Source organism: Thermobia domestica, chromosome 5 (assembly GCF_964235325.1).
Source record: "Thermobia domestica chromosome 5, izTheDome1.hap1.1, whole genome shotgun sequence".
Taxonomy (NCBI): domain Eukaryota; kingdom Metazoa; phylum Arthropoda; class Insecta; order Zygentoma; family Lepismatidae; genus Thermobia; species Thermobia domestica.
Genome location: NC_137458.1, coordinates 195,210,158 through 195,235,913, shown reverse-complemented (window position 1 = coordinate 195,235,913; position 25,756 = coordinate 195,210,158). Strand labels below are relative to the sequence as shown.

At 37.5% G+C, this 25,756-nt stretch overlaps 1 protein-coding gene across 2 annotated transcripts in view; it reads right to left on the bottom strand.

Annotated features, from left to right (window-relative positions):
• The window catches only part of g (adaptor-related protein complex 3, delta 1 subunit-like garnet), an 895,910-nt gene that overhangs the window by 96,252 nt on the left and 773,902 nt on the right, over positions 1-25,756 (bottom strand). For both annotated transcript variants that reach the window (XM_081759537.1, XM_081759539.1), the window contains exons 17-19: positions 21,110-21,260; positions 15,948-16,034; positions 6,727-6,889 (exon numbers count right to left, since the gene is read on the bottom strand). In XM_081759537.1, the coding sequence (XP_081615663.1) occupies positions 6,727-6,889; positions 15,948-16,034; positions 21,110-21,260 (401 nt within the window). The remainder of the gene's footprint in view (positions 1-6,726; positions 6,890-15,947; positions 16,035-21,109; positions 21,261-25,756) is intronic.

Here is a 25,756-nt window from a genome sequence, read left to right as displayed (position 1 = left end):
TAGTGACGTCTCCACTAGAATTCAGTTGACAGTGGGTTTCGACTAAGGTCCCAACGACGTGCAATTTAATAACAATTTTGATTGTCTGACGGTTAGGAAGTGCCATTTCGTAATTTCTTAATACAGCCAGGGAAAGAAGTACCCACAGTAACATACAAGAGCTCTTTATGAGTAACAAAAGGTGACAATTTACTTTAATTACCTGAAGTCATTTGATCGATCTTTGACTATTAAACACGGGGAGTAAACTCCACGGTCGGTATTTCGATATATTTACTTCCTGAGGACGGTAAATCACGATACGTAGCCATATAATGAAATAACCAAAAATCTCTATTTCCTTGTCATGGCTCAAAACTAGTGCAAACAGGGCTTTAGAATCCTGATTAGTATTAGTTGAAGAAACTGCCGTCCCATTGACTACGGAGATGAATCAAGCTTGATACTGGACTTTTACAAGGCGCAATCCCAGCTTTCCCTTTCAGGACATCAGGCAGTACAGATGGGTGCTACCAAAATTTCTGTTCGCAGTCACCTGACTCCGGGTCCGAACGTCAATGGGAAACATGTCCAAAGCTGTACCATTAATCATAAGCCAAAAGAGACAAACAAAATAAAACAGACAGACAACAAGACGCACAAAACAAACGAATCCGTCCAAATCCGAGGCTCTATTTATTACATGCTCGATGCGATGCTGCAAGATAGAGTTTTGCCGTGATTAGCCAAACACAGCCTCCAACCTGGGGGACCAGAGGTTATTGTAGCAGCTGGGCAATGAGAACGCAACTTTCCTGACCCCGGGAAAATTTACCTCAAGTCGTGGTTGAAAACATTAATATGACATTTGGAAAGGGCAATACTAATTGAGGACCATTCGTCGTTGATTTCAAGTATTTCTAACGGTGGCACATTCTTTCAAACAAAAGGTCATGAATACCCACTACGACTACACTCACTAACAATAAACGACCCACACGAAATGAAGGAAATTAAAACTTCAAAGATCGCACGACTACACAACTTTATTGTAGTGATTACAATATCAGATCAATCCGACAACGGATTTGGTTTTACGAGCGTAACACGTTGAATATCAGTAAGATCTAGCACTCCTCGGGCACGGATACGTGCGTTAATGCCACTTGGAAGTGAACCGTAGGATCGTCGTATCTTTGCCTGAGGCAAGTTAGTTCATAGCTGTTGTAACTGCGCCTTAGATTTCGCAGATTGGCAGTGGCGTGAAGTTGACGGGTATCAAGCTGGTCCGAAACGTGGTCAATTGAGGAGAGATTAGGTGACTTTATTGGCTAAGGAAGAACCTCAACATGACGCAGACAGCCCAGACACGTGCCGTATGTGAATGAGCGTTGTCTTGTTCAAAGATTGTACTAGCATGCTCTTGCAGGATGGGTAACATATGCGTACCGTTCACAGTATAAGGTAGATGTCACCTCTCCCCCTTCCTAGTGCTGCCACAGACGCACAACATAGGCATCTGTCATAACGCAGAATTGAGACTTTTCACTGAACGTAATCAGTTGTCATTCATGGGGATTTCATGTATGCTGCTTAGATGCGATACCACTTCACCAGTTTATAGACTGGTGTTAATGGCAACCTATAAAGGGATGATGAACTCGCAATCCAGCTAATATTACCTGACCAGGATAGCAGTGCGGTTTTGGGAGGATGGCGCTGCTGTTGTGTTTACATCAGTTTCTTGGCAAGCGCGGTGGGACAAGGGAGCGGAGAGTTGCACTCTGCAGTGTACCCAATGGTTTTTAAAAGTTGAAGTTTAGATGTAATGCATAGCCGAATCTCTTTACGCTTAGTAAAGAACGCCGTAAGTTATGTGGTCGTAGTGAACCATTCCTGCAGTAATGCAATGTATTGTGAATAGTGATATATGAATGGAAATTACTAGAGACAGTCACCAGAAAATAATGAGTACACATTCTACATATCCTCTCGTCAAAAACTTCGGAACGAGTCGAATCGACCAATTTTAATTCAGTTTTTCTTTGCCACAGAGAGCGTCTGATCCTTTGTACAATACTGGGGTTAGTTTGTTCGCAAGTTAATATGGAGTTTTTATTTATTTATTTATTTATTTATTTTGCTTGTTACTTAAAATGTTCTGCAAATAACTTCAATAAGTTTTGAAACTGTTTGTCATAACTTGAGCCAGGGGTTGATCCAGGCTGAATGTTTGGGGGCGGCGGTCGTTCGAAGTCAAATGAAGGTAAGAGTATATTGCAATAATAATAATAATAATAATAATAATAATAATAATAATAATAATAATAATAATAATATTAATATTATTATTATTAATAATAATAATAAAAACAAATTTAGAAAAGGAGAAGTAGCTATTGTTTGCAATTTCTAGAACAGAAATGGCACCTGCGATTTCGAAGGTGGATATTTTTTTGAACAAGAACGCTAAGGCAAGTAATTTCTTTCTATTTATTGCTTCATTTGGCTTCTGCAACGTAAAGCAATAAAGTAAGGCCTACCTATTTTAGGTTTTATTTTACATCTATAATACAAAGGTGAAAATTCTTAGGTTTTATTTTTAAAATAAAAAATATCCTAATCTGGGGAAGGGGCAATCGTCTCACTGGATCCGCCCCTGACTTGAGCATATGAATGAAGTGGTTTATTACGAACAGGACAAAAAGAACTGTGATAGATTGATTACAAGTAATCCGGTTAGAAACACCGCTGCTTGCATTTTAGTTCCAAAACCGGCTACCCGCACTCGTTCGCTGGCCAGATAATACCAGTCGTTGAAATACGGTGTGGGATAACACAAGGTGTTGTAAAGAATCTTCTAGTTTTGTCCGGATAGCAGGCGCAGAAGTTACAGGGTTACGTAATGCTTCATGCACAATGCGACGACCCTCCTGCATTCGACCGGAACCTTCGCATCATGCATTGGTGCCTTCAGGTATCCACGGGTCCCATAATCGGGCCACAGTGACATCGAAATGATCCACACGTCTGGCAATCGCACGAAATATCCAACAGATCTCGTGCAATCCCACCATGTGGCCCCTTTTGAATGCTGTCAAATATTGGTAATGCTGTCTAATGCGACGACGAGGTATTGTGTTTGTTTCTTGACCTTCCTTCACTGAGCTAATGCACCCTCCTACGCTTTGCAACTGATTGACAAGACCAGAGTTCAATTACTTACTCCCTTTTGTTAATTTACAATGTTCGCTATCTTTGAAACTAATAGTTACACACCCTCCAAAGCGCTGCAAAACTACCGAATTGCAATTGAATTTGACAATTTGTTTTTGTTGCTTTTTTCTTCGTCAGTGAGTGTATTTTCCTACTACATCCGGAAACGAAATGTGGAGGCTGATTCCTATCAGAATGTGTTTAATTTGCACGGATCATCGGTATGCATCATACAACAGTGGTTGGCACATGCACCTAAAAAGGAAAGTGAAAATGTTGTATACATGGATATCTGACGAACTTACAAAAAAACTCATATTTGAAGTTTGCTCTACTCTTAATAGATAAGGCACGATCTTGAACGAATAATATATCGTATTGTAACATGTGATAAAAATTAGGATTCTGATGACAATAATCCAAGGTAGAAGTCTGGTATGGATAGGTGACCAACACGATGTTCAAATCCATCTTTTCGCTCCACGAAGGTTACGCTGCTGATGTTTTGTTTCTTTGGTTTAACGTCCCATGATTAAACACCAAGCCTGACAGGAATGGTGAAATGCTGAAAGTGAGAGGAAACGAGAGAACTCCGAGACAATACACGTACACGGTGTTTGCCCACTACAAACCCAATTTGGTGGAACTGTGATTGAAATAAGGACCACACACGCGAGAGATAATTGCTCTATCACAACTACCGCGGCTTTCTTTGTTGTGGTGATATTCAGGTGGCATCATTCATGTGTCATCCTCCATCAAGGGGAAACTATCAATGCAGAATATTATGTTCGGAGCTAAAGCAAATGAAAGCAAACCTCATCCATATACTGCTGTCGCTGGTGAACAGACATGGTTTGCCCGTTTTATAATTTGAAATGCTTTCACTCCGGTAAGTGGTTTGACAACTATAAAGTTGTGTTTGATGTAATGGATGAGTTCCTAACTTCACAAACGCGATAGTTTTTTCACCATGGTAATCACCCTCTGGCCTAACAATGGAATACATGCCTTACTGCGCATGACTACTTCAGTTACATCTAGAACCTTTTTCCACATTCTACAAGCATTTAGAAAGCAAGTGAAGAACAGTAAGATTTACCCAGGAGACGCTGACTCAAGACCATAATTTAGTTTTGATGAAGAGCGAACTCCGACTAAAGAGGAAAAGAGTGGTAGCGCCAAACAAGATGGAACACAATCAAGCTAAGAAGAGATGAAAACATGAAAAGGAATTTGCAAATGCGACAAGAAGACGTCTAAGGTAGCTTTAGCAGGTGATGGCATCGACTCGAAATGGGAAGCCATGAAAGCAGGGATTACAAACGCTGCTGACGAGCACATAGGAGGAGAAACGAGAACTCAATATAAATCTGGATAACAGCAGAAATACTGGAAATGATGGAGAAAAGAAGACAATTCAAGATAACAAACAAAGAAGAGGAATACAGAAGTTGCAGAAATCACATCAACAAAGAAGTAAAGAAGGCCAGAGAAAACTGGATAGACAACTTGTGCAACGAAATTGAGGAAAATATAGTCAAAGACAATACAGAAACGGCATATAGAAAGGTTACAAAACAGTTCGGTGTAAAAAGGCACAGACATTATCATAGACAAGGACGTGACAACGTTAACAGAAGAGGAGCAGATAACAAGAAGATGGAAGGAATACATTGAAGAACTCTACAAAGAAGATAGAGTGAACAAAGAAGAGATAGAGAAGGAAGAAGACGTCGATTAAAATGAATTAGGATCATCAATTTTACAGTGCGAATTTGACAATGCTTGGGAGAAAATGTAACATAGTAAAGCCCCAGGAATAAATCAAATACCAATGGAAATGATTAAGAATCTCGAAATAGCAACAAAGAAGAAACTATTTAATCTTATTAATGAAATACATCTCAGGAAAAGTACCAAGAGACTTCGAGAAAAGCATATTGATACCTATCCCGAAGAGAAAAGGTGCACAGAAATGCGAAGAACATAGAACGTTAAGTTTGTTTCTCATGCATCAAAAATATTGTACAAAATTATCGCACAACGAATAGAAGAGATAATCGAAGAACTGCTATTGGAGGACCAGTTTGGATTCAGGAGGAACAGGGGAAGAAGGGAAGCAATATTGAGTCTACGGTTGATCATGGAACAGCACATCAGAATAAACAAACCAATTGTGAAAGGATTTGTAGGTATAGAGAAAGCTTCTGACAACGTAGATTGGAATATCATGCTCAGAGCATTGAAAAATCTGAAAGTGAATTAGAGAGACAGGATCATAATATACCAACTTTATACGAACCAGACACCTGTTATAGGAAGAGATCAGAAGGAAGCAAGAATAAGTAAAAGAGTAAAGAAAGGATGTGGATTTACACTTCTCCTGTTTAACGTCTATATAGAAGAGGCTATGAAAGAATTCTTTGATAAAAACGAGAAAGGCGTAAAAGTAAATGCTCAGGTTTTCAGCACAATAAGGTTTGCTGATGACATATCATTGATAGCGGAGAACGAAAAGGACTTGCAGGAAGCACTTTCAAACTTGAACGACTAACTGAAAAAAAAAAAAAAAAAGAAAAATGCAAAATCAAGATAAATAAGAAGAAAACCGAAGTGATAAGTGCACAAGAGCAGGACAGGAAGAGGCAAACATATGGCTAGTTCGTCAGAAAATCGAAGACATTAAGACGTTCCCCTATTTAGGAAGTCTAATATTCTCGGACGGAAAAAATAAAAAAGACGTAAGTTCCAGAACAGTGTAGGCTAAACAAGCATTCAATAGGAAAAGGGGACTACTAACATCAAGAAATGTGTCGTTTAACGTTCGTAAACAGTTTATTAAGACACTGGTATGAAGCGTGGTGCTTTACGGATCAGAGACGTAGACATTGAGAAAAGCTGAAATATCCACGTTGGAAGCATTTGAAATGAGATGTTGGCGCAGAATGTTGCACACATTATGGACTAAAAGGAAAAGAAATGAAGACGTAAAAAAGGAAGCTAATGAAGAAGATAATAGGAAAAAGATCATAAAGATAATAGGAAAAAGAAGAAACAGCATGCTTGGGCATCTTATTCGGCACTCCGATTGGATCACCGTGCTGAAAGAGGGAAAGACAGAAGGGAAACCTGGAAGAGGAAGACCAAGGATAGAACATCTAGATGCAGTTACGAAGAAGAGGCCTTATCAAAGTATAAAACAGCTCTCCCAAGTGAGAGGAAAGTTTTGAAGTTTCCATGTTGCCCACCAACCTATGGTTGAGGTGAACAAGAAGAAGATACACTTGTGTAAACAGCTGTCACATCCTGGACATATGAACCAATACGATACTTACATCTGTGTGTCCAATAAATAGTTAAGTACAAGGTACGTTGAACAGTAATTTACAGGACTTCGTGGTCTGGTTTATTGTAACTATCACACTCATCGTGTAGATGTTACACATCTCGTAAAAGCTGCCTACAGAGATGACATAGTTTTAAATAAAATAGAATATATGAATGTGCATAATATCAATAAGTTCTTACTCATCTAGATTAATATCGAGAGCTTTATGAGGATCGTCATTTGGCCTTTGGTCTTCTTCATCTCCTTCAGATAACAGTGCTCCTTCTGGCATTTCCCCAATATCTGTATTCACTATTTGAATAACTGGAGCATCTTCTTCACTGGATGACGTAACAATATGTCCTGGAATGCAGAAACAAATAACAGAAAATCAATATGGAACAATAAGGAAAGCTCTTGAAAACACATACACAACACTGATTATAGTTTAGCTATAAATTCTGAAAAGTTATTCCCTACTAACAGATTTATAACATATAAATTTTCCTAAGGAATAGTAGATATACGCTTCTAGACTTCTGGGAAATCATTTTATTAGGTGATGCTCGGAGCTGACCTATTACTAGTCTCCTCCCACTAGATGGTAGTGAAACTAAGGTTTTCTGCGAAAATGTGGTTTGCTAACGAATTCAATACATCAATCTGTTTGGGAATCAAGTTGTATTTGGGATAAGCATCAGAAACGTTCTGTTATTTGAGAAAAGAATAAAATATTTCACTGTGTTGACGAAGAAAGAACAAAAATTGCTTGATACTTTCCAATATCATCATATTGTTTTGTGAATATGACACTGTCAATGAAAGATCTCTTTAATGCCATTGTAAAGGAACGAAATATATGCAGCTATGCCGTAAGATTAGTCAGGGGATCAATAATTTTCTTCTATCCACGTAAGATTTCATCAAAGAAATAAATTGTAGTATTAAATTTCTTATGCATATACAAGGTGGACCATTTATCTTGATACATTCTTGTAACTCATTAACTAGTACACAAAACGCTGAAATTTCGTACAATGCCAACATCAAAAGGGGGACATTATTTGATATACTCTGCAATACTAGACTAACAATGTTGCCAACCCAATATGAAGCTCCATTTTTAAAATGGCATTAACGTCAGGTTATTTACACATTTCAAATTCACATGTAAAACGAAAACGTATAACACCAAACTTATTATACAGTGTTGTAAACTATAATATCACTATAGTATTAAGGACACTATAATATCAAAAACATAAAAAAAGAACCCAATTTTGAAGGGTCCTATAATAATACTAATAACGTAAGTGGCATGAACGGGGTAATGTACATCCAAATTGTTTTAGTGTGGAATACTACGGTTATCATTTGACTTGTTTCGAACAAATAGAAACAAAATTACAAGAAATTGAAAATTTGACTTTTTGATTTTTTTCAAAGCACTTTATTTAAAAAAAAATATTTGGATAAGTATCACATCCAATTTCACAGATAGATATATAAATATATATATCATAATGCCGTTTATAGCAATTTCGTATCTTAAATCATTCCGGGGTATGAAAAAAGAAACTGATATATCACTTAATATAGTGTATTAGGAGGAACTTTTTAAAACAAGTTTTGATTTACTTTCCTTCTATAATACAACAACAATCCTTTTTTGGTAGGTGTAATTACAAGTTGTCGGAATTATGTATTTTTTAAGCAATGCTGGAAACTTTAAGATTATTTATCATATCGAATTCCTATAAACGATATTCCGATCTTCACATTTATTGGAAGCCGTCTGTATAACTGGAGAAGGTACTCAATTTAAGCGGTTTTTCGAAATAAAGACCTTTAAAAAAAAGTCAAATTTTCAATACCTTGTATTTTTGTTCCTATGCATTCGAAATCTGTGATGATATGACCATAGTATTAGACACTGAAGTGTTTTAGACTTTAATTGCTCCATTCGTCTCACTTCGTTAGTACTGCTATAAAGATCATCTATCTATATATATAAAAGAGAACGCACAAAATCCTTTGTCCGCTCATCACGCTAATACGGCTGAACCGATTTCTTTCATTTTTGGGGGGTTGTTAGGATTTGGACCCTAGATGGTTTTTATCATATCACTTTAATTTTCAATTACCAGTGTCTTGAGATAATTGACCAATCAGGTGTCAATACGTACAAAAAATCCTTTGTCCGCTCATCACGCTAATACGGCTGAACCGATTTCTTTCATTTTTGGGGGGTTGTTAGGATGTGGACCCTAGATGGTTTTTATCATATCACTTTAATTTTCAATTACCAGTGTCTTGAGATAATTGACCATTCAGGTGTCCATACGTACAAATCCTTTGTTATTAGTTCATCATAGGTATAAAAATAAACGTATTTATATGCAACCCGCATGACCCTGTGACTCGGCGGGTTAACATAACTGACAGGCGCTATAAATCACTTGAAAGCGAAAAAGTAAAAATTATCTAAGTAACAAAGTTTATTGCGTTCCGGGATGACCGCAGCGAAGCGGGGCGGGTTGGGGTGAGCGCAGCGAAGCGGGGCGGGTTAACATAAATGACAGGCGATATAATGTTAACATTAGTGCAATCTTCTATGGTTTTTATCATATCACTTGAAAGCGAAAAAGTAAAAATTATCTAAGTAACAAAGTTTATTGCGTTCCGGGGTGACCGCAGCGAAGCGGGGTGAACGCTGCTAGTAATTTTAATATTTGTCATATTGTAACGTCTTTAGTTTGCAACTCTGGATAACAAATATGATACTGGAAGATTTTGTTTAAAACATAGATCTCAAATATGGAATTACCTGACGTATTCCAACGTAAAAAACATGTTGGATTGGCAACATTCAATCTAGTGGTATCAGAGTATTCAGATAATGTCGCTCTGTGAATATTTGCATGATAAAAGAATTCAGTGTTTTTTTGTCTATTACAAGTTACAAGGATGTTATCAATCCTGTCAATCCTGTATAGGGTGAACGGAAGTCTCTTTTAAACCCGAACTAAATGTGTATAACAATGTAAAATGTTACAATATTGAAGATTTGACCATCCCCTATCCTAATTATTGATATGGCAACAGTTTGCCTCATGTGAATTGCCACGTGACTGCCCGCGGAGGGAGGACAATAAAGTCTATACGTTGCCCGGTTTATTGTCTCGCATTGTCGTGTTTGGTGAACAACAATGGCAGATATCAGTAACTTCACTTTGGAGGAGCTTAATGGCAAGTGTGTGGGTTCATGAATGGAAGCACAACAACGAAAATATGCCGCAGGGATGGATAAGTTTCGTGAACGGTTCGGTAAGGAGCCACCAAGTAGTCAGATTCTGATCACACGGGAGAAGAAAGCTTTTCGCCTGGAAAGGGTTTTGGATGCCTCTCGTTCTAGTTATCCATCAATCCGAAAGAAAACGTGGGTAGAAGTTAGTGCATCAGTGATGTGTTCACCCTGCAAGTCGACCAGAAAATGTTCTGCAGAACTTGGAATTACAAGGAGCACAATGCAGCTCCACATGAAAATGGACTAGGCCTGTATGCATTCCCGCCAATGATCATCGTTGAACTAACCGACGATGATTTAAACCGCCAGCTAAGAAGCATGCAGAATCTTGTTGAAGGTCTTCCCCACCATTCCTCCTCGGAAATGCGTTCTTCTCTGATGAATGTGCTATATAGGCCTATCTGAGTTCGCGGGATAGGAACGTCTTATATGATGGTTTGCGGGATAAACCCTCCGGGGTCTCCTTCAGCCGCTATGGGGAATCAAACTTTCACAATGTGGCAACCTTCGCAGATTAACTTGGAGACATTAACATTACTCTATGAATACAAAACAGTTGAATCGACTGCTACATTAATAAGTGATGCTAGTGCCAATCAATATCGACTTTAGCTGCCATCTGGAAATTATCGATATAACTATTTGATAGATTGGTAGATCTAATCTATGGTTCTTTATTGGCGACGTTGCCACACAGTGGAATTTGTGTCTTCAGTTGAGGACTCGAGACTATATATTTTTTGTTTTGGCTTGTAGAATAATGTTTTGTAGTCCGTGGGCGCCATTTTTAGAACACCGATATATATTTACCAGGATATAGTAATACATGGTGCGGCAGCTATTTGAGAATATATAGTATAAGTGACACAGTATCCTGTATGTCATTGTAACAAACTCAGCCCTTCTTGTTGCAGGTAAATATGGCAAACCCTACGCTAACCGAGGAAATGAAGAGGCATGCAGTCATCGTCTCCTTGGCTACAGGGCACGCCGATTCCAACATCGCTGCTTTCCTGAAAGTCGCCCGGTCATTTCTATTCGGAGAGAACTCGAGGCCGCCAGTGGTGATGTGGAAACAGTTTCCCACAGGAAACGACATTGTCAGAGCTCGGACACGACCAAGACGCCCGAATTAATCGTTTCCGTTCAAACTGGTGTCTAAGTGGACCCAGGGAAGTCCATGAGGGCACTCGCAAGGGAGAAGCAGGTGGATGAGGCCACTATTCGACGTGTGGTGCATAAAGACCTCCATTACAAGTCGTACGTGATCCGGAGAGGCCAGTTCATGTCCGCGCGAACCAGGGAGAATAGAGTGACCCGCATCTTTTGAACAAGCTGAAACATCCGGCGTAGCCAGAAATGCTGTGGCTCTTCTCAGATGAGAAAATCTTCGTCCAGGACCAGAAGGTGAACCGCAAAAATGATCAGTGGCTGTGTAAAACACCCAAGGAGGTTCTGACCGTCATGCACAACAAGTTCCCTGCCTCCGTGATGGTTCTGGGGGTCGTGAGCAGTGAGGGCGACGTGATGCCTCCACATTTCTTTAGTCAAAGTGTTAGAGTCAATGCCGTTGTTTACACCGATGTGTTGAAGACGGTTGTGTAGCCCTGGATTACTGCTAAGGCACGTGGCAGGCCATATGTGTATCAGTAGAACTCCGCTCCCACCCATACGGCCCATTCAACCCAAGAATGGCTGGCCATAAATTTTCACGACAACGTCACCCCAAATACGTGGCCTCCCAGCTCCCTTTATGTCAATCCGTACAATTTTTCGTCTGGGGCGTCGTTGAGAGGGCCTCCAATAAGCATCCACACAACACCGTTGCGGCTCTCAGCGCAGCCATTGTGGATGCCATGACAAACAATCCCAGGACCCACCTCATTCATGCCTGTCGACGGTTTCGACACCGTTTAGAGGCTGTTATTGCTGCAGATGGCGGTTTAATTGAATGATATCATGTATTGGGTCTGGCTTTACGTGAACATAATGCTCAATGGTCATTAAATGCTCTATCTTCCGTCTCTGCTTCTTTTTCCGCGGATGTTATTTTGTTCTCAAATAGCTACCGCACCCTGCAGGTATCAGGAACATGAATAATATTCATTTTGGACGTATGGTTTCAGGTTGGTATTCTACTCAGAAATCTGCTCTCATTATAACAGTTTTAACGTTCCTCATTTTAGCATCTTCGGATATTAATGGTGGACATGGTGAATAAATATGGCTGAGCTCTGAAACGTTACAGTTAATCTGATTTTGTTTTATCAAACACTTCAAAATAGAACTTTATATTAAAAAGAAAAGAAAAACTTTCCTATACTGAAAAAAAAAAAACAAAAAAAAACCCTTCTGCAGCCAGGCTCGAACTGCCACCCTTTGATTTTTAGAATTTCAACGGCATTATTAAACCCACTTGAACACGGAGGTAACTTTTGAGAGAATGCGTTGTAGTATTGCCAAAGAATCGTTCCAAGCGCAGATTCACACTTGGAGTTTTAAATAGCCATATTAATACTACTGATGTCTTTTTGAGTAATTTCAGCTCAAGGTATTAATTGAGTTTGCAAATTGGAACTATGCATGAAGTGTAAATTGTATGCTCATCGCAAAAATACGTAGTTTCTCTTCTTTGAACTCCATATCTTTGTGAGCATTCCTAACACATGTGCAATATGTCGAATCATTTTGCGTCTAATTTTCCCCGGAATATTCTTCGCGCAGTAATTTATCCAACTCAGGTTTCATAATAGTCAAGGCTTTTTGCTTATACTTTTCTTAATATGCTTTATTTTTTCTCAAAAATCAAAAGTAATCATTCATTACTACACCGCTTTGTTAAGGAAAGCACAAAGTAATAGTATATAAAGAAAACAGTTATTAACGAAAATATGGAAGTTACATTATACGTGATTTTTTAAAAATTAATGAACAGAGGTTGTTCAGCCTACGTTTGGCCGATTTCGTTCCTTCCCCCTCCCGGGCAGAATGGACTCACCCGATGTGGCTCGTGGCGTCCTGTAGTGTTGTGCACTGGCTTCCTGGGAATGGAGCTGTTTTTCCGCGCGGACGACAATAACGCACAAAACAGGACCATTGTTGTGAATGTTGTGTTAAATTTGTTTCCAAGTGTGTGGGTTTCCGCTCTGTGACCAAAATGCCGCCCAAAGCAAGCCGGTTTTGGGAAGGCTATGTTGCGGCTCTTTATGACGCTCACTTTACTGTTTTTGTCATTAGAAAACAGTGCAAGAAGAATGGTTGCAACATCAGTTTAAGTGGAATAAAAAATGTTATTAAAAAGTACAAGGGCAACGAAGCTCCACCATTTGGATCACCAACGAAGTTGCCTAGGAAGCGGGAATGCACCAAGGCCACCTCCAACATGCAGAGGAAAATTTGCAAAATGGCAATGAAAGAAAATCTGCCAACACAAAGGTGTATGGTTAATCGTCTTGACGTGTCTTTGGGGACTGTGAGCCGGACGTTACACCATCAACTCAAGCTGGAAAAAGTCATGAAAGCTCGCGGCCATCTTCTCACGGATGCCCACCAAAAGGAACGAAATTCGTAGGGTGGCGAAAAACTGCAAATAAATTCGCAGTATTTTCAGGAGCAGATCATGCGGCCGATCTACGAGCATAAGATTCCAACAATGTACGGAAATGACGCCAATCTGGTGCGCATTCGCATGGACAAGGTCTCATCACATACCTCACGAACGTCCCTTGCATTCTACAGGGAGATGGAGGAGGCAAGTGGTATACAGGTGATACCTTTCAATGAGGTACCTGTTAAATCTCCAGATGCAAGTCCTATGGACTATTGTTGATTTAGATTGCTGAAGCGGGCTTTGGGAAAACGGCATGTGACAACTATGGAAGGACTTTGGAAAGCTGTGGAAAGAGAATGGGACAAGATTCCCCTCCAAGTTCTTCAGAGAAGCCTATTACAGTGGAAATTACGCTGTCGGGCTATTGTTAGGAGCCAAGGGAAACACATCGAGCACTTACGGACTTGGCGCCATGGATTCTTCTAAATTTTTAGGTAAGTCGAAAGTGGCCAAATGTAGACTGAACAACCTCTGTACAACAGTTAAAAGATATATCTTTCACTGTTTCAGATTTTGGCTTCGAAAAAGATATTGATTTTTGTGTGTGAGTGAAAAATGGAATACAGAAATGGAACTTCAGTAAAATATTATGCCGGTTTTACATTGGAAAATAGCTATTGTAGAAGTAAATATATAAGCGGTCTGTTGCTTTTTGTATTAATATCCATATAGGGATCGTAAATTAAGTTAGATATAACTTTTCTTAATGTAGAACGTGAATTTGAGTCAACTGCAAATTTTTTCTAGATTAGCAAAAGGTAGCAACTGTATTTGTTCATAGTTTACATGAAGGTAATCCAAATACTTTTATTTTTTAAGAGGAAAAGTGGAGCAATTATTGATATTTCAGAACAAGTAATATAATTATGAGATCGTACAAGAGGTGATGTAAACGCACATTTTGAAATCAGTACTGAGAAACGAACTGTATATATGCTGCTGACACTGCTTGGATGTTCGAGAGTTTAATTATAAAATCGAGTCCTTAACAAATAAAATATATGAAATGTTTGAAAATAAAGAGTTTTGACTTTAATGACATTCTGCGATTTCAGTAAAGAATTTGATTGTGTAGATCACTGATTTCCAAGTTTTTTTTCTTTTTTTTTCTTTTATTTCATCCGAAGTTCTGAAGCAAAAATTCCTTGTGAGGCCTCAAGAGTGTTTAGTTCTACGAGGGTCACTGCAAAAGCCATAGCCAATTACTTTTGGTTCTAAAAAAGAAAACCAGAAATTCTGAAATACGCAAACGTTACATGTAGGGAGCTTAATAAATATATATATTTCAAGTAGAAAACTGCATGGAACAAAAGTATAACGAATTGTTTGTTTCATAGTGCTTTACCTCGAATTATAATATATACCTCAAATCATTACAAGTACAATTATGTATTGTACGTAAACCCCAGAAACACATACCAATGGCACCTAGAGTCTCTAATAGTCTTCCAAAGAATCCACTAGATAGTAGGATCATGATGACAAAGTAACGCTACTAAACCAGAGATTATGAGCCAAAACTGAAACTCCAATCAATGGAGTAGAATCATTGAGGCTTGCCACGCAGGCAGAAATCTCGTCGCAATCCTTCCTCTGTCAAGTAAATGGTCATCTTAACATAGGATATTAGGGAGTAATTTAGGCCATTTCGTCCCATATGATCGAACCGACAACGCACTGTACTACCTCTGCACTTTCCTGTAAGACTCTTACATCGGATATTCGGGAGCAACACCACGATTTACTCACCCTTCATGATAACACGACAGCCCATACAGCAGCGTGTATGCATAATCTTGTTGCGCAATGGAAGTGGGAAGTACTCGAGCATCCATCTTATTCGCCAGACTTATCACCTTGGAATTTCGACTTCACACTAAAACTTAAGGATCTGAATACGAGAAGACGTTGCCACAGCATTTGAGTACTGAATCAGAAGACTCGCTCAGTGAGATCACGAGTATACGTTGCCTTCCACATCGTTCGGAGTAGGGGATAGATTTCTGGAAGACTATTATGCGTTTCTGGTTCCAACGACGAAATTTCAGAGGAGTTCCACTTGAGATCATGGGAGATCGGAAATTCCCAAATTTACAACTTCCAAAATTCCCAAATTTACTCGAAGTTATTTAAAACAGGCAGACGCAATTACTATGACTGGTTTAACACTACTGGCGATCTCGTTTAAATAAAGTATATTGGTGAAATTATTCCAGTAACAGTTACACCGATGTTATTCTTTTTGATAAATATATGCGTCTCTAAGAGAATTAAATGAATTTCTTCACGCAAAATTCTTACGCCGAAAGAAAAATATTTATTCAACTACGTAGATAATTGAAAGATATAAAACAAAAATAGTTAATGTTAAATTTAAAGCATTATCATAAGTCATTTTGTACGCTTGTAACTAAAGCAATAGACTAAACATATTTCTCTGATAAGCCTTCCACCGAAGCACGGATAAATCAAGATGCTAAAACTACCTCAGGAGAATACTTAACCTTTCCTTCCTTTTTTCTTTCTTCTTCTCTTAACCTGCTTCTTGACTTCGTTGTCTATGTTGAGATATTTATCTGAGGACACAAGACCTTAAAAGAAAGAAATATTATATCTATCTATCTATCTATCTATCTATCTATCTATCTATCTATCTATCTATATATATATATATATATATATATATATATATATATATATATATATATATAATCTATTCCAGGTTAACTACTGGGAGAAAACAGAAGAACTAATGTGAAGAAAACAAATTGTTCCAATAGTGAATAAATAGAAAAGTCATATTAATGTAATGGAAGTTTTAAGAAATGTAACCTTATAATGTACTCGAACTTAATCCAAGTTATGACATAGAAAATACAAGAATTAAATTGTGTTCTTCCATAGTGCAGATAACTAACTATGAAGAAAATTTTACTGCTTTCGACCGGCCGTCGTGAACATACAGAAACTCCAAAATCTGATACAGATAGAGTAATTTTTGTGTTGTTTCATTGTTAATGTGTATATATATATCTTTGTTTTCTTTTTAATTTATGTTCTCAGCAGGAATATTCAGTTACCAATATTTTCTTCAATAATTCTTTACAGAGATTCGATGAGTTTTAATGATTAAGAGAAAGTAGGAAAATTAGGAATCTTTAGTCAAAAATTTAAGTACGTAGGATCACTAGTATACATCCTTTCTATACGTACGCTTACGCAACTAGACCTTTTTCAAATAAAGTGAGGTTGTTTCGTAGTTCGCATCATCTTTATTAATTATTGTGTTTCCCCAGAGGTTATCAATTCTGGCTATTTTTCTGACGGGAGTTACGTAAGGAACTTCATGTACTACTTTCTCCTTTTCATCTTCTCTTTTGAGAACGTCATTCCTTGGCTAATATATATCTGTCTGTCTGTCTCTATGTGCGGCCTTTATTTTTCGAATTCCAATTTATTTTGAGTCACCTCCTATAATTGTTCCATATCAGATTGAAATATCCCATTTTAAAAAATTAGATCAGTTGAATAATATTAAATGGTGCTCCATGCAACTTTAAGTTTTGATCTATTTACAGTGCACAGTATGGCGGAAAGGTATATTGTAAGTTTAGAACAGCTGGAGAGTGTGACACCGTATCTTGGATAGGGGTAATGGAAGTAAGTCTACATGTATTAGTGTGTAGTACCATCACGGCGGCCATTCTGAAGTAAATCACCTTGGATTCAGGTCCTAAATTTTTAATAGAAATAGGGTCCGTAATATACCATTTAAGGATTGGTTTAAACTACCAAGACACAAATTATGTTATTTCTAAATTTGAAAGGTATCTTTGCTTCATATTGTATATTGTAAACGCAAATGTACACCTGAAGTCGCTCGGGACATCATTTAAAATTATTCAACTGAGCTAATTTTTCTTATGGGTTACCACGGTCTGGTATAGAATCAGTTTAGGAGGGAGACTAAAAAAATATAAGAAGCAGAAAAACAACGGCAACCCTGAGTGTATTTCCACCCTGAGTGGGAATTCTGGGAACGTGAATCAGGCTTTTGTCTACAAGTTACAATGGGCACAAAAGTAGATAGATAAGTGAGTTTGGCAGTGGTATACGGAGGCGAAAATGTGTAAACAATTCAAACTCCTTATGTTATACATATGGGAATTATACAATAAGAAGTCAGAAGCGAAATATTACGCTATTTATAAAAAGCTTTTACTTGGCATATTTTATATGAAGTTAAGTGATCAGGACAATGATGTTGTACCTCATATACTGTGTGTAAAGTGTGTGTAGAAAACCTGAGGAAATGGTACCACAGGTTACTGCCATCAAAGCCATTCGGAATTAACAACGATTTAGCGGGAACAAAGGGATCATGTTGATGACTGTTATTTTTATGTATGTAAAGTGTTTGGTTTCAATAAATTAAAAAAAAAATGTTATTTACGGTGTTATTTATACTGTTTTCCCAAACATCGAATTCTGATATTATCAATACAGCTATTATTTATCAATATAACAGCAAGTACTTGACAAAACATCATCTGATAGCTATGTTACATCAACTGCAACTGTCCAGCTTTAGAAATATTTGGAACGTGAACTGTTTTCAGATGAAATCATTTATACTCATTACATACAATTCTTTTCAAAAGTTATTTATTTATTATTATTATATCTCGGGTGTTTGTGCAGAGGGTGTTAAGTCAAAAATACACTTTTTGGGAAAATTGATTTGAAAGTTTAAAAAATCGTGCTAAATCAGGATGACGAGTAAACACTACTTTAATATAAGATTTATGAAGAGACATATGTGTACAAACAGTGTGTATTATATCACTAATATCATGTATTACGTTTTATGCTTATAAGAGAACAAAAATGTACCATTTGAAAAATTCTTACTTATCCCGTTTTGCACTTTTGAAAATCAGACCCCTACACCATACTATACAGACACGCACTTTCTATCTGCCTTACACACATACATTTTTGTATCAAACTAAAAAAATATTTGAAGTTACAGTTCTTCAGGCTCTGAAACGTTCCCCATTGTGTCCGGTTGTCAGAGATTTGTAAAAATCGTGAAATACATTTGACACAAATGGCAGAAGATCAAGAAGATCTTTCTTCTTTTCGGTGGTTATGGGTACTGGCCCATCATATGTAAAAGTTGGAGTCAGAGTAGAGCTCCTTCCTCTTCTCCTGAAACTAACTTGCTTGAAGTCTTCCTCTTCATTTAAGCTAGTTTTATATTACATTATTCCCAAATTCTTCTTTTCATAATGAAGCCACTTCATATCCCGCCACGTTATCTTGCAACCACTTTCATCAACTGTACGGAGTTGGAGGGGGCCCTTAAGAAGAGAAGAGAAGTTCAAAAATTCTTCGCGGGACATTTCTTTCACAACAAACTGCTTACTCTTTCCAGCCTGTCTGATAAGTTGCGCCCAATCATGAGGGTGGTCAATACTACCGTTGAATTTCTTCTCTCTCTTTTCTATTAAGCTGTGATCCATGTCGCTCTCCATATGAGTATGTCCTGGTAGTAGAAACTTATGGTCGATAACTTCTAAATGGGGAGAATTTTGCAAAGCAGTCATGCACATTACTGCTACATGGCTGTTCCTGTTTTGTCCATTGCAGGTGTCGGAATACATTGTGACATGTCTGACATCCGGTTTCAGGTAGTGAAGAAGAAATTGGTACAAGCAGGAACCGACATCATTTGCCCCCCTACCAGCTAAACCTTCATGCCATATGAAACAGTAACCTTGGCCATCATCACAATCGTGCACTGTTAGGTTAAAAGTCCATAGTTGCCTCTTATTGAACGCTATTGAATTTTTAACCAAAGGTGTCGGTAGGCATTGCTGCATGTCAAAAATTACGGTTTTCTTTCCTCGATCGTGTTTGGATAGTTCCTTGTCTCTAGCTTTAGCCTGGTAGGCCAGCTCAGCTTGCCTATAATGTTCATTTAGTTGTGTTTTTGAATCTTCATCACCGGTTGCTTTTATCCGCAATGACAACCTGTCGCACAATTGACATGTATCCGCATGTGGTTTCTTGATTTTTAAATTCATTTTGCGAAACTCTTTTTCATAAAGGGTCCGACTCACAGGAGATCCCTTGCAGGTTCTTTTGTACTCGTCATAAAGCTCCGAAATGGTGAGATATGATGGCAAGTATCTTCTGTCCGAATCTTTCCGTGAGTAATGGCTCTCATATTTAAGAACAGCTTGTAGATGTTTTCGAACTTCCTCCACTTCCTCTTCAGATTTTGCATTAGCAGGCTTGTGGACACCCCTTGCATCCGGAGCAACTATGTCCGAAATACTGGATCGTTTCTTTTGAATTACGGTTTCAATAAACTTCTTTGTTTCGCCAAACATCTTCATAAAGCAGCCTTTACAAACCTTTTTTCTTTCTCCATTTACATCGACATGATATGAAACTGTAATTTGACGGAAATGTTGCTTCAGTTCCAAAAAAAGAATAAATAAATAAATAAATAAATAAATAAATAAATAAATAAATATGTAGACTGATCATAAGGTGTGATATAGGTAGTACCATCTGTTGGTCAGCAGCAGCGTCACTATTAAAAAGGTATAATGTTTACGCCTGTGTGACTTACCCAATTCCGCACACAAGAACGGATTCTGCTTAGGGAAAAGGGGCGACTTAGCCCACTTTGCACACACACATTTGGGACAAACTGTGAGGGTAAAGAGTGCTAAGTCAGTTCAAACTTGACTTACAACTCTTTGCACAACCGTATTCGAAATTTATTGAACTACCTCATAAAACACAAGTTACTAACTTCGGTACATATTCGAATTTGACTTAGCCTCTTATACACATGTGTAGAGAAAAAAAATCTCTTTCCAGTGATAGTAAAAACTCAAAAATGGAATTTTGTGACTTAACACCCTCTGCACAAACACCTGAGATATATTGTTATTAGTATGTGATGCCGTGAGCCTGTATACGCAGACTAATGTAGATGACGAACGGATAGCTTTTCTCGAGAATTGAAAATTTCCCGTTTTGAACCTCAAAGACAGTAATGAAACGTTTCAGCAATAATTTTCCAAGTTGAAAAATCAGGTATTATTTTCAATATACTGGATATTCTACTTAGGGAGAATTATTTTAGAAATAAAGTTCTTTGAATCATACACTGTTTTAGGATAAATCGTTTTCTTAGCTCTACCTGGAATAAGGTCATATAGTAGGCATAAAATAACCCGCAGTCAAAATGCATGTCAGTAGTGTTTATGCGTACGTGTTTTCTTTTGAGTAGAATTCACGCGACAAAATTAGGTTGTGTGTAATGTTCTTTATAGTGTTGTTACACAAATGTGTCCACTTTTCAATCATTAACTGGAAAGTTGAACATGTCCTTGATGGAATAGTCTGGATACAGCTACACACAGTAACAAACTTATCATATCCCATTTGGTAGCTTCAAGATAACAACAACAATTTTTTATCTCTTATTTAGTAAGATATATAGCTACCTATATTACGCACATCAGAAAGCTATGGACTATTCTGGATTTAACAACAGAGCTTCGCATTAACGGGAACTTCTTGAAATCTTACACACGGACACATTCATTAAAATTGTAAATATATATATAAACAAACCTCATACCTGGTATATTTAAAGGAACTGATAGCTCTATTTCTGCCATAGGAATTTCTTCCAACTCTCCAGTGTTTAACTTGTTCAGTATCGTTGCTTTGCAGTCAGACTTCAAATAATGTGGGTTGTTTGCTTGCTCTAATTTCCTTGCCTGAAGGCGCTATTCAAAGCAACAGAAACAATTAAAAACCATGATACAGTGTTGTCAATTACATAATTATGGATATTACCGTTGTAAACATGGACATCGTTTTCTCTTTTTTCTTTCACATAATTTTAGGGTCTTATATTTAACTATTTATGTTACAAAGTACTTAGGTAGCATAGAACTTGACTGAAGGGGTGACACTCTTACCAAAAAAGAAGAGAGCTCTACTTAAATATATAATATTGATTTCTAGGTGCAACGGGTTTTCGGAAACGCAGAAAAAGTAACTTCGAAGTTCAATATCTCCGAATGTTCAACGTGTTTTGCGGCCTTCATTACGTTATTTTTCTAATGTGCAAAAGTCTGAAAGATGGGCGTGTCATTTTGCAGCCATGTAGAACTGCTACATTCAGTTCGTCTCCACTCGACTCGACTCATTCATTTTCATGTAATGTGGGTTCCTGTCACCACTGCATAGCGCGCCCTCAGATTGTAAATCGAGGAGAAGACTTTTAGATATACCTAGGTAGAGGTTAGCTGCAAATATATTGAATAAACAATCACGGACAGACAAGAGGTTGTCCTTCAGCTTGGAAGTTTGCGTGAGGCTAAGAGCATCATCCTGTAAAAAAAATGCACTAGTTCAGAAACATTCACAGAGGCCTCGGACCAGGACTGATAATTTAGCATGATTTCGGCAAAGTAAAATGGACATGAGGTTTAGAACATGGAATATAAGAAGACTTTACAGGGCAGGTGTGTTAAAACATGTAACAAGTGCGTTAGAGAAATACAGGACGGACCTAGTAGGAGTTCAGAACATTAGATGGGAAGAAACGGGAGCAGTAAGTCCGGAAATTTTACGTTCTTTTACGGGAAAGGAAATAAAAATCACCAACTAAGAACAGGGTTTTTCGTTAACAAACGAATATATTAGCAATTAAACAGGCTGAATTTGTTACTGATAACTAACTCAACTCTATGGCCTATGGCCTCAATGCCGCGAGATCTCCATTGACTTCTGCTCTTAGCCAGCTGGATCCAGTTTCAATTTTGTATTTCTATTTGTGAGATTCAACTTAATATTGTCCTCCTATCTGCGCCTAGATCTTCCTAACGATGGTCGTTTTCCAATTGGATTTCCAGTTAAAACTTTGAAAGTGTTCCTGTTTTCTTCCATTCTGGTTAAATGATCTGCCTACCTGAGTCTCCTAGACTTCACGACCCTAACAATGTTTTGTAAATGGTATAAGTTATGCAGTTCCTCGTTATGAAGTTTCCATCATGCCCATTCCCGTTCCTTTTAGGTCTAAATATTCATCTTAAGATCTTGTTCTCAAATACTTTCAGTCTACGTTTTTCTCTAAGATTAAGTATGTTTCGCGTCCATACAGGACAACAGGCATGATTATCGTTTTATATGTTTTTTAAGCTTCAAATTCCTTGACAAAATTCGCGATGACAAAAGACTTTGAAATGAATAATAACACGAATTTCTTGTTTTTAGACGACATTTAATTTCTTTGTGACTATGAGTTTGGTTTGTTGATAATGATCCCAGATATTTGAAAGTATTCACTTTGTCGAAAGTACTATTTGATATTTTGACGCATCCACAATTTGCTGAATTACGATCCCGACGAACTTGCATTATTTAGGTTTCTCTGCTTTTACTTCTATACCCATGTTGCTGCAAGCGTTTAAATAAGACCTCTGCATTTCTTTCTATTGTTCTATTATCTCCTGTTATATATTTAATTCATCAGCAACATGGGCGAACCATTTAGTTCTGGGCCCTAATTGCTGTCTTTGATTTTTCTTACAGCGCACTCTAAAACAAAATTGGAGAATAACGGCAACAACTCTTATCCTTGTTTCAGGCCATTCTGGATGTGAAAGCTCGTGGACAAGAATTTGCCTACTCCGATTTTACTCGGACTAAAGACCTACGACTCGGTTAGAAGGTAAACATTATACAGCATTTGTTAATGATTGATTTTTTTTTTTGTTACGGTTAAGAATCGGTGGTATGACATTATTGTCTTACATGTACATGCCCCAATAGAAGATAAAGATAACGATATAAAGGACAGTTTTTACGAAGAAGTAGAACGGGTATTTTACTAACTTCTATGATATCATATGAAAATTCTACTAGAGGATTTCAATGTGAAGGTAGACGAGAGAATATTTTCAAACCAATTATAGGAAATGGAAGTCTGCACGAGGAAAGTAATGACAATGGTACTGAACTCGTGAACTTTGCAATATCCAAAAACTGATCATGAAGGGTACAAAATTCCCACATCGCGACGTTCATAAATATACTTGGACCTCACTAGATAGGAAAACATGAAAAATCAAATTGATCACGTTTTAATAGACAGAATACAGTCTAGCATAATTAATGTTCGGTCGTTCAGAGGAGCTTACTGCGACACTGATCACTATCTGGTAACAGCGAGAATAAGACAGAGATTATCGTTAAATAAAGGAAATATTCAACATCTGAAAGAGGTAAGAGGAGAATACCAGACTTAAGTGTCGAATAGATTCTCGGTTTTAGAAGATTTAGAGCACACTAATGTTCAAGATACTTGGACTAAAATTAGAGATAGCATTAAAATTTCAGCAAATAAATAAATAAAAAAAAAAAGGAAGAAAGAAAAGGAACACGAGGAAATACACAGAAGCATACCATGTTTCACCAGGAATGCACTAAACTAGCGGAGAAGAGAAAACAGACGAAACTGCTATGGTAAGAAAATCAGAACGATATTACTACACAAAATTTTGTTTACACCAGAAGGAAATTTCCAAAACTTTTAAAACAAAGAAACGCGATTTTTTTTAAAGCTAAAATTAATGAACTTGAAGATAACAGTAAAAACAAAAACATTCGGGACATGTATAAAGGCATCAAGAATTTAAGAAAGGCTATCAACCACGTGGTTATATAATAAAGAAAGCCGAAGGAACAACTCTCACAGATACAAATCGCATCTTGAAAGATGGGAAGATTTCTTTAACGGTTTACTTAACACACAGCCAAAAACTAATGTTCATGGAGAAAGTGAAATACACAGAGCAGAATTGTATAATCCAAAGCCTAACCGAACAGATGTAGAAATCGCTATGAAGAAATCAGACTAACACAAATCTTTGGGTGTAGACGAAATTCTGGTTGAATTAATGTTAGCTGGAGGAGAAAAATTGTAGAAAAAGATATACAAACTCATTCTTCTTATCTGGAACAAGGAGAAATTGCCACAAGAGCGGCAAGAGTCAATCAATGCTCCAATTCACAAGGAGGGGACAAAACTGACTCTTCTCAGTTTGGCTGACAAAACCTCTGACAAATAATCATCGAGGCATTTCTTTTCTGTCAATATCCTATAAAATCCTCTCTAACATCCTATTAGCAAGATTGGTCCTATACAGAGATGAAACTATTCGAGATTATCAGTGCGGATTCAGGTGAATCGATCAAATATCGACCAGATATTTATCATTCGATAAATACTCGAAACGAAATAGGAATACAATACCCCGACACCTAATTGTTTATTAAGGCATACGACTCGGTTAGGAGGGAAACATTGCACAACATTCTTACAGAGTTTGGAATACCGAAAAAGCTAATTAGATTAATTATGTTAAATGAATCCGAACGTAAAGTCTGGGTAGGAAAATTTTTGTCTACTAGCTTCCACGTCGAGAATAGCCTGAAAAAGGAGATACGTTGTCGCCATTATTATTCAACTTTGTTCTGGACTACGTTATAAGGAAAATCAAAGACTGCAACCAGGGAATAGAACTGAATGATATTCACCAGGTTATGGCGTATGTTGATTATGTAAATACAATAGGGGACGATAGGAAAACAATAGAAACAAATGCAGAGGTCTTATTAAACGGTTGCAGAGACATGGGTTTGAAAATAAATGCAGAAAAAAACTAAATACATGGAAGTTAGTCGGGATCGTAATGCAGCAAATTATGATGCGTCAAAATATCAAATTATATTTTCGACAATGTAGGTACTTTTAAATATCTAGGATCGCTGTTAACAGGTCAAAACCATATCCACGAAAACGGTAAATGTCAACTGAAAGTAGGAAAGCCGTGTTATTATTCAGTTCAAAATCTTCTGTCATCGCGAATTCTGTCGAGGAATTTCAAGCTTGAAAATAAAATAATCATCATGCCTGTTATGCTGTATGGTTACGAAACGTGGTCGCTTACTCTAAGGGAAGAACGCAAACTGATAGTATTTGGGAATAAAATCCTGAGATAATTATTCAGACCCAAGAGGAACGGCAATGGAGAATGGCGGAAACTTCATAACAAGGTATTGCATAATTCATACCGTTTACCAAACACTATTAGGGTCATGAAGTCTAGGAAGCTTAGGTGGGCAAGTCATGTAGCCAGAATGGAAGAAAGTAGGAACTCTTTCAAAGTTTTAACTGAAAATCCAATCGGAAAACGACCATTAGGAAGACCTA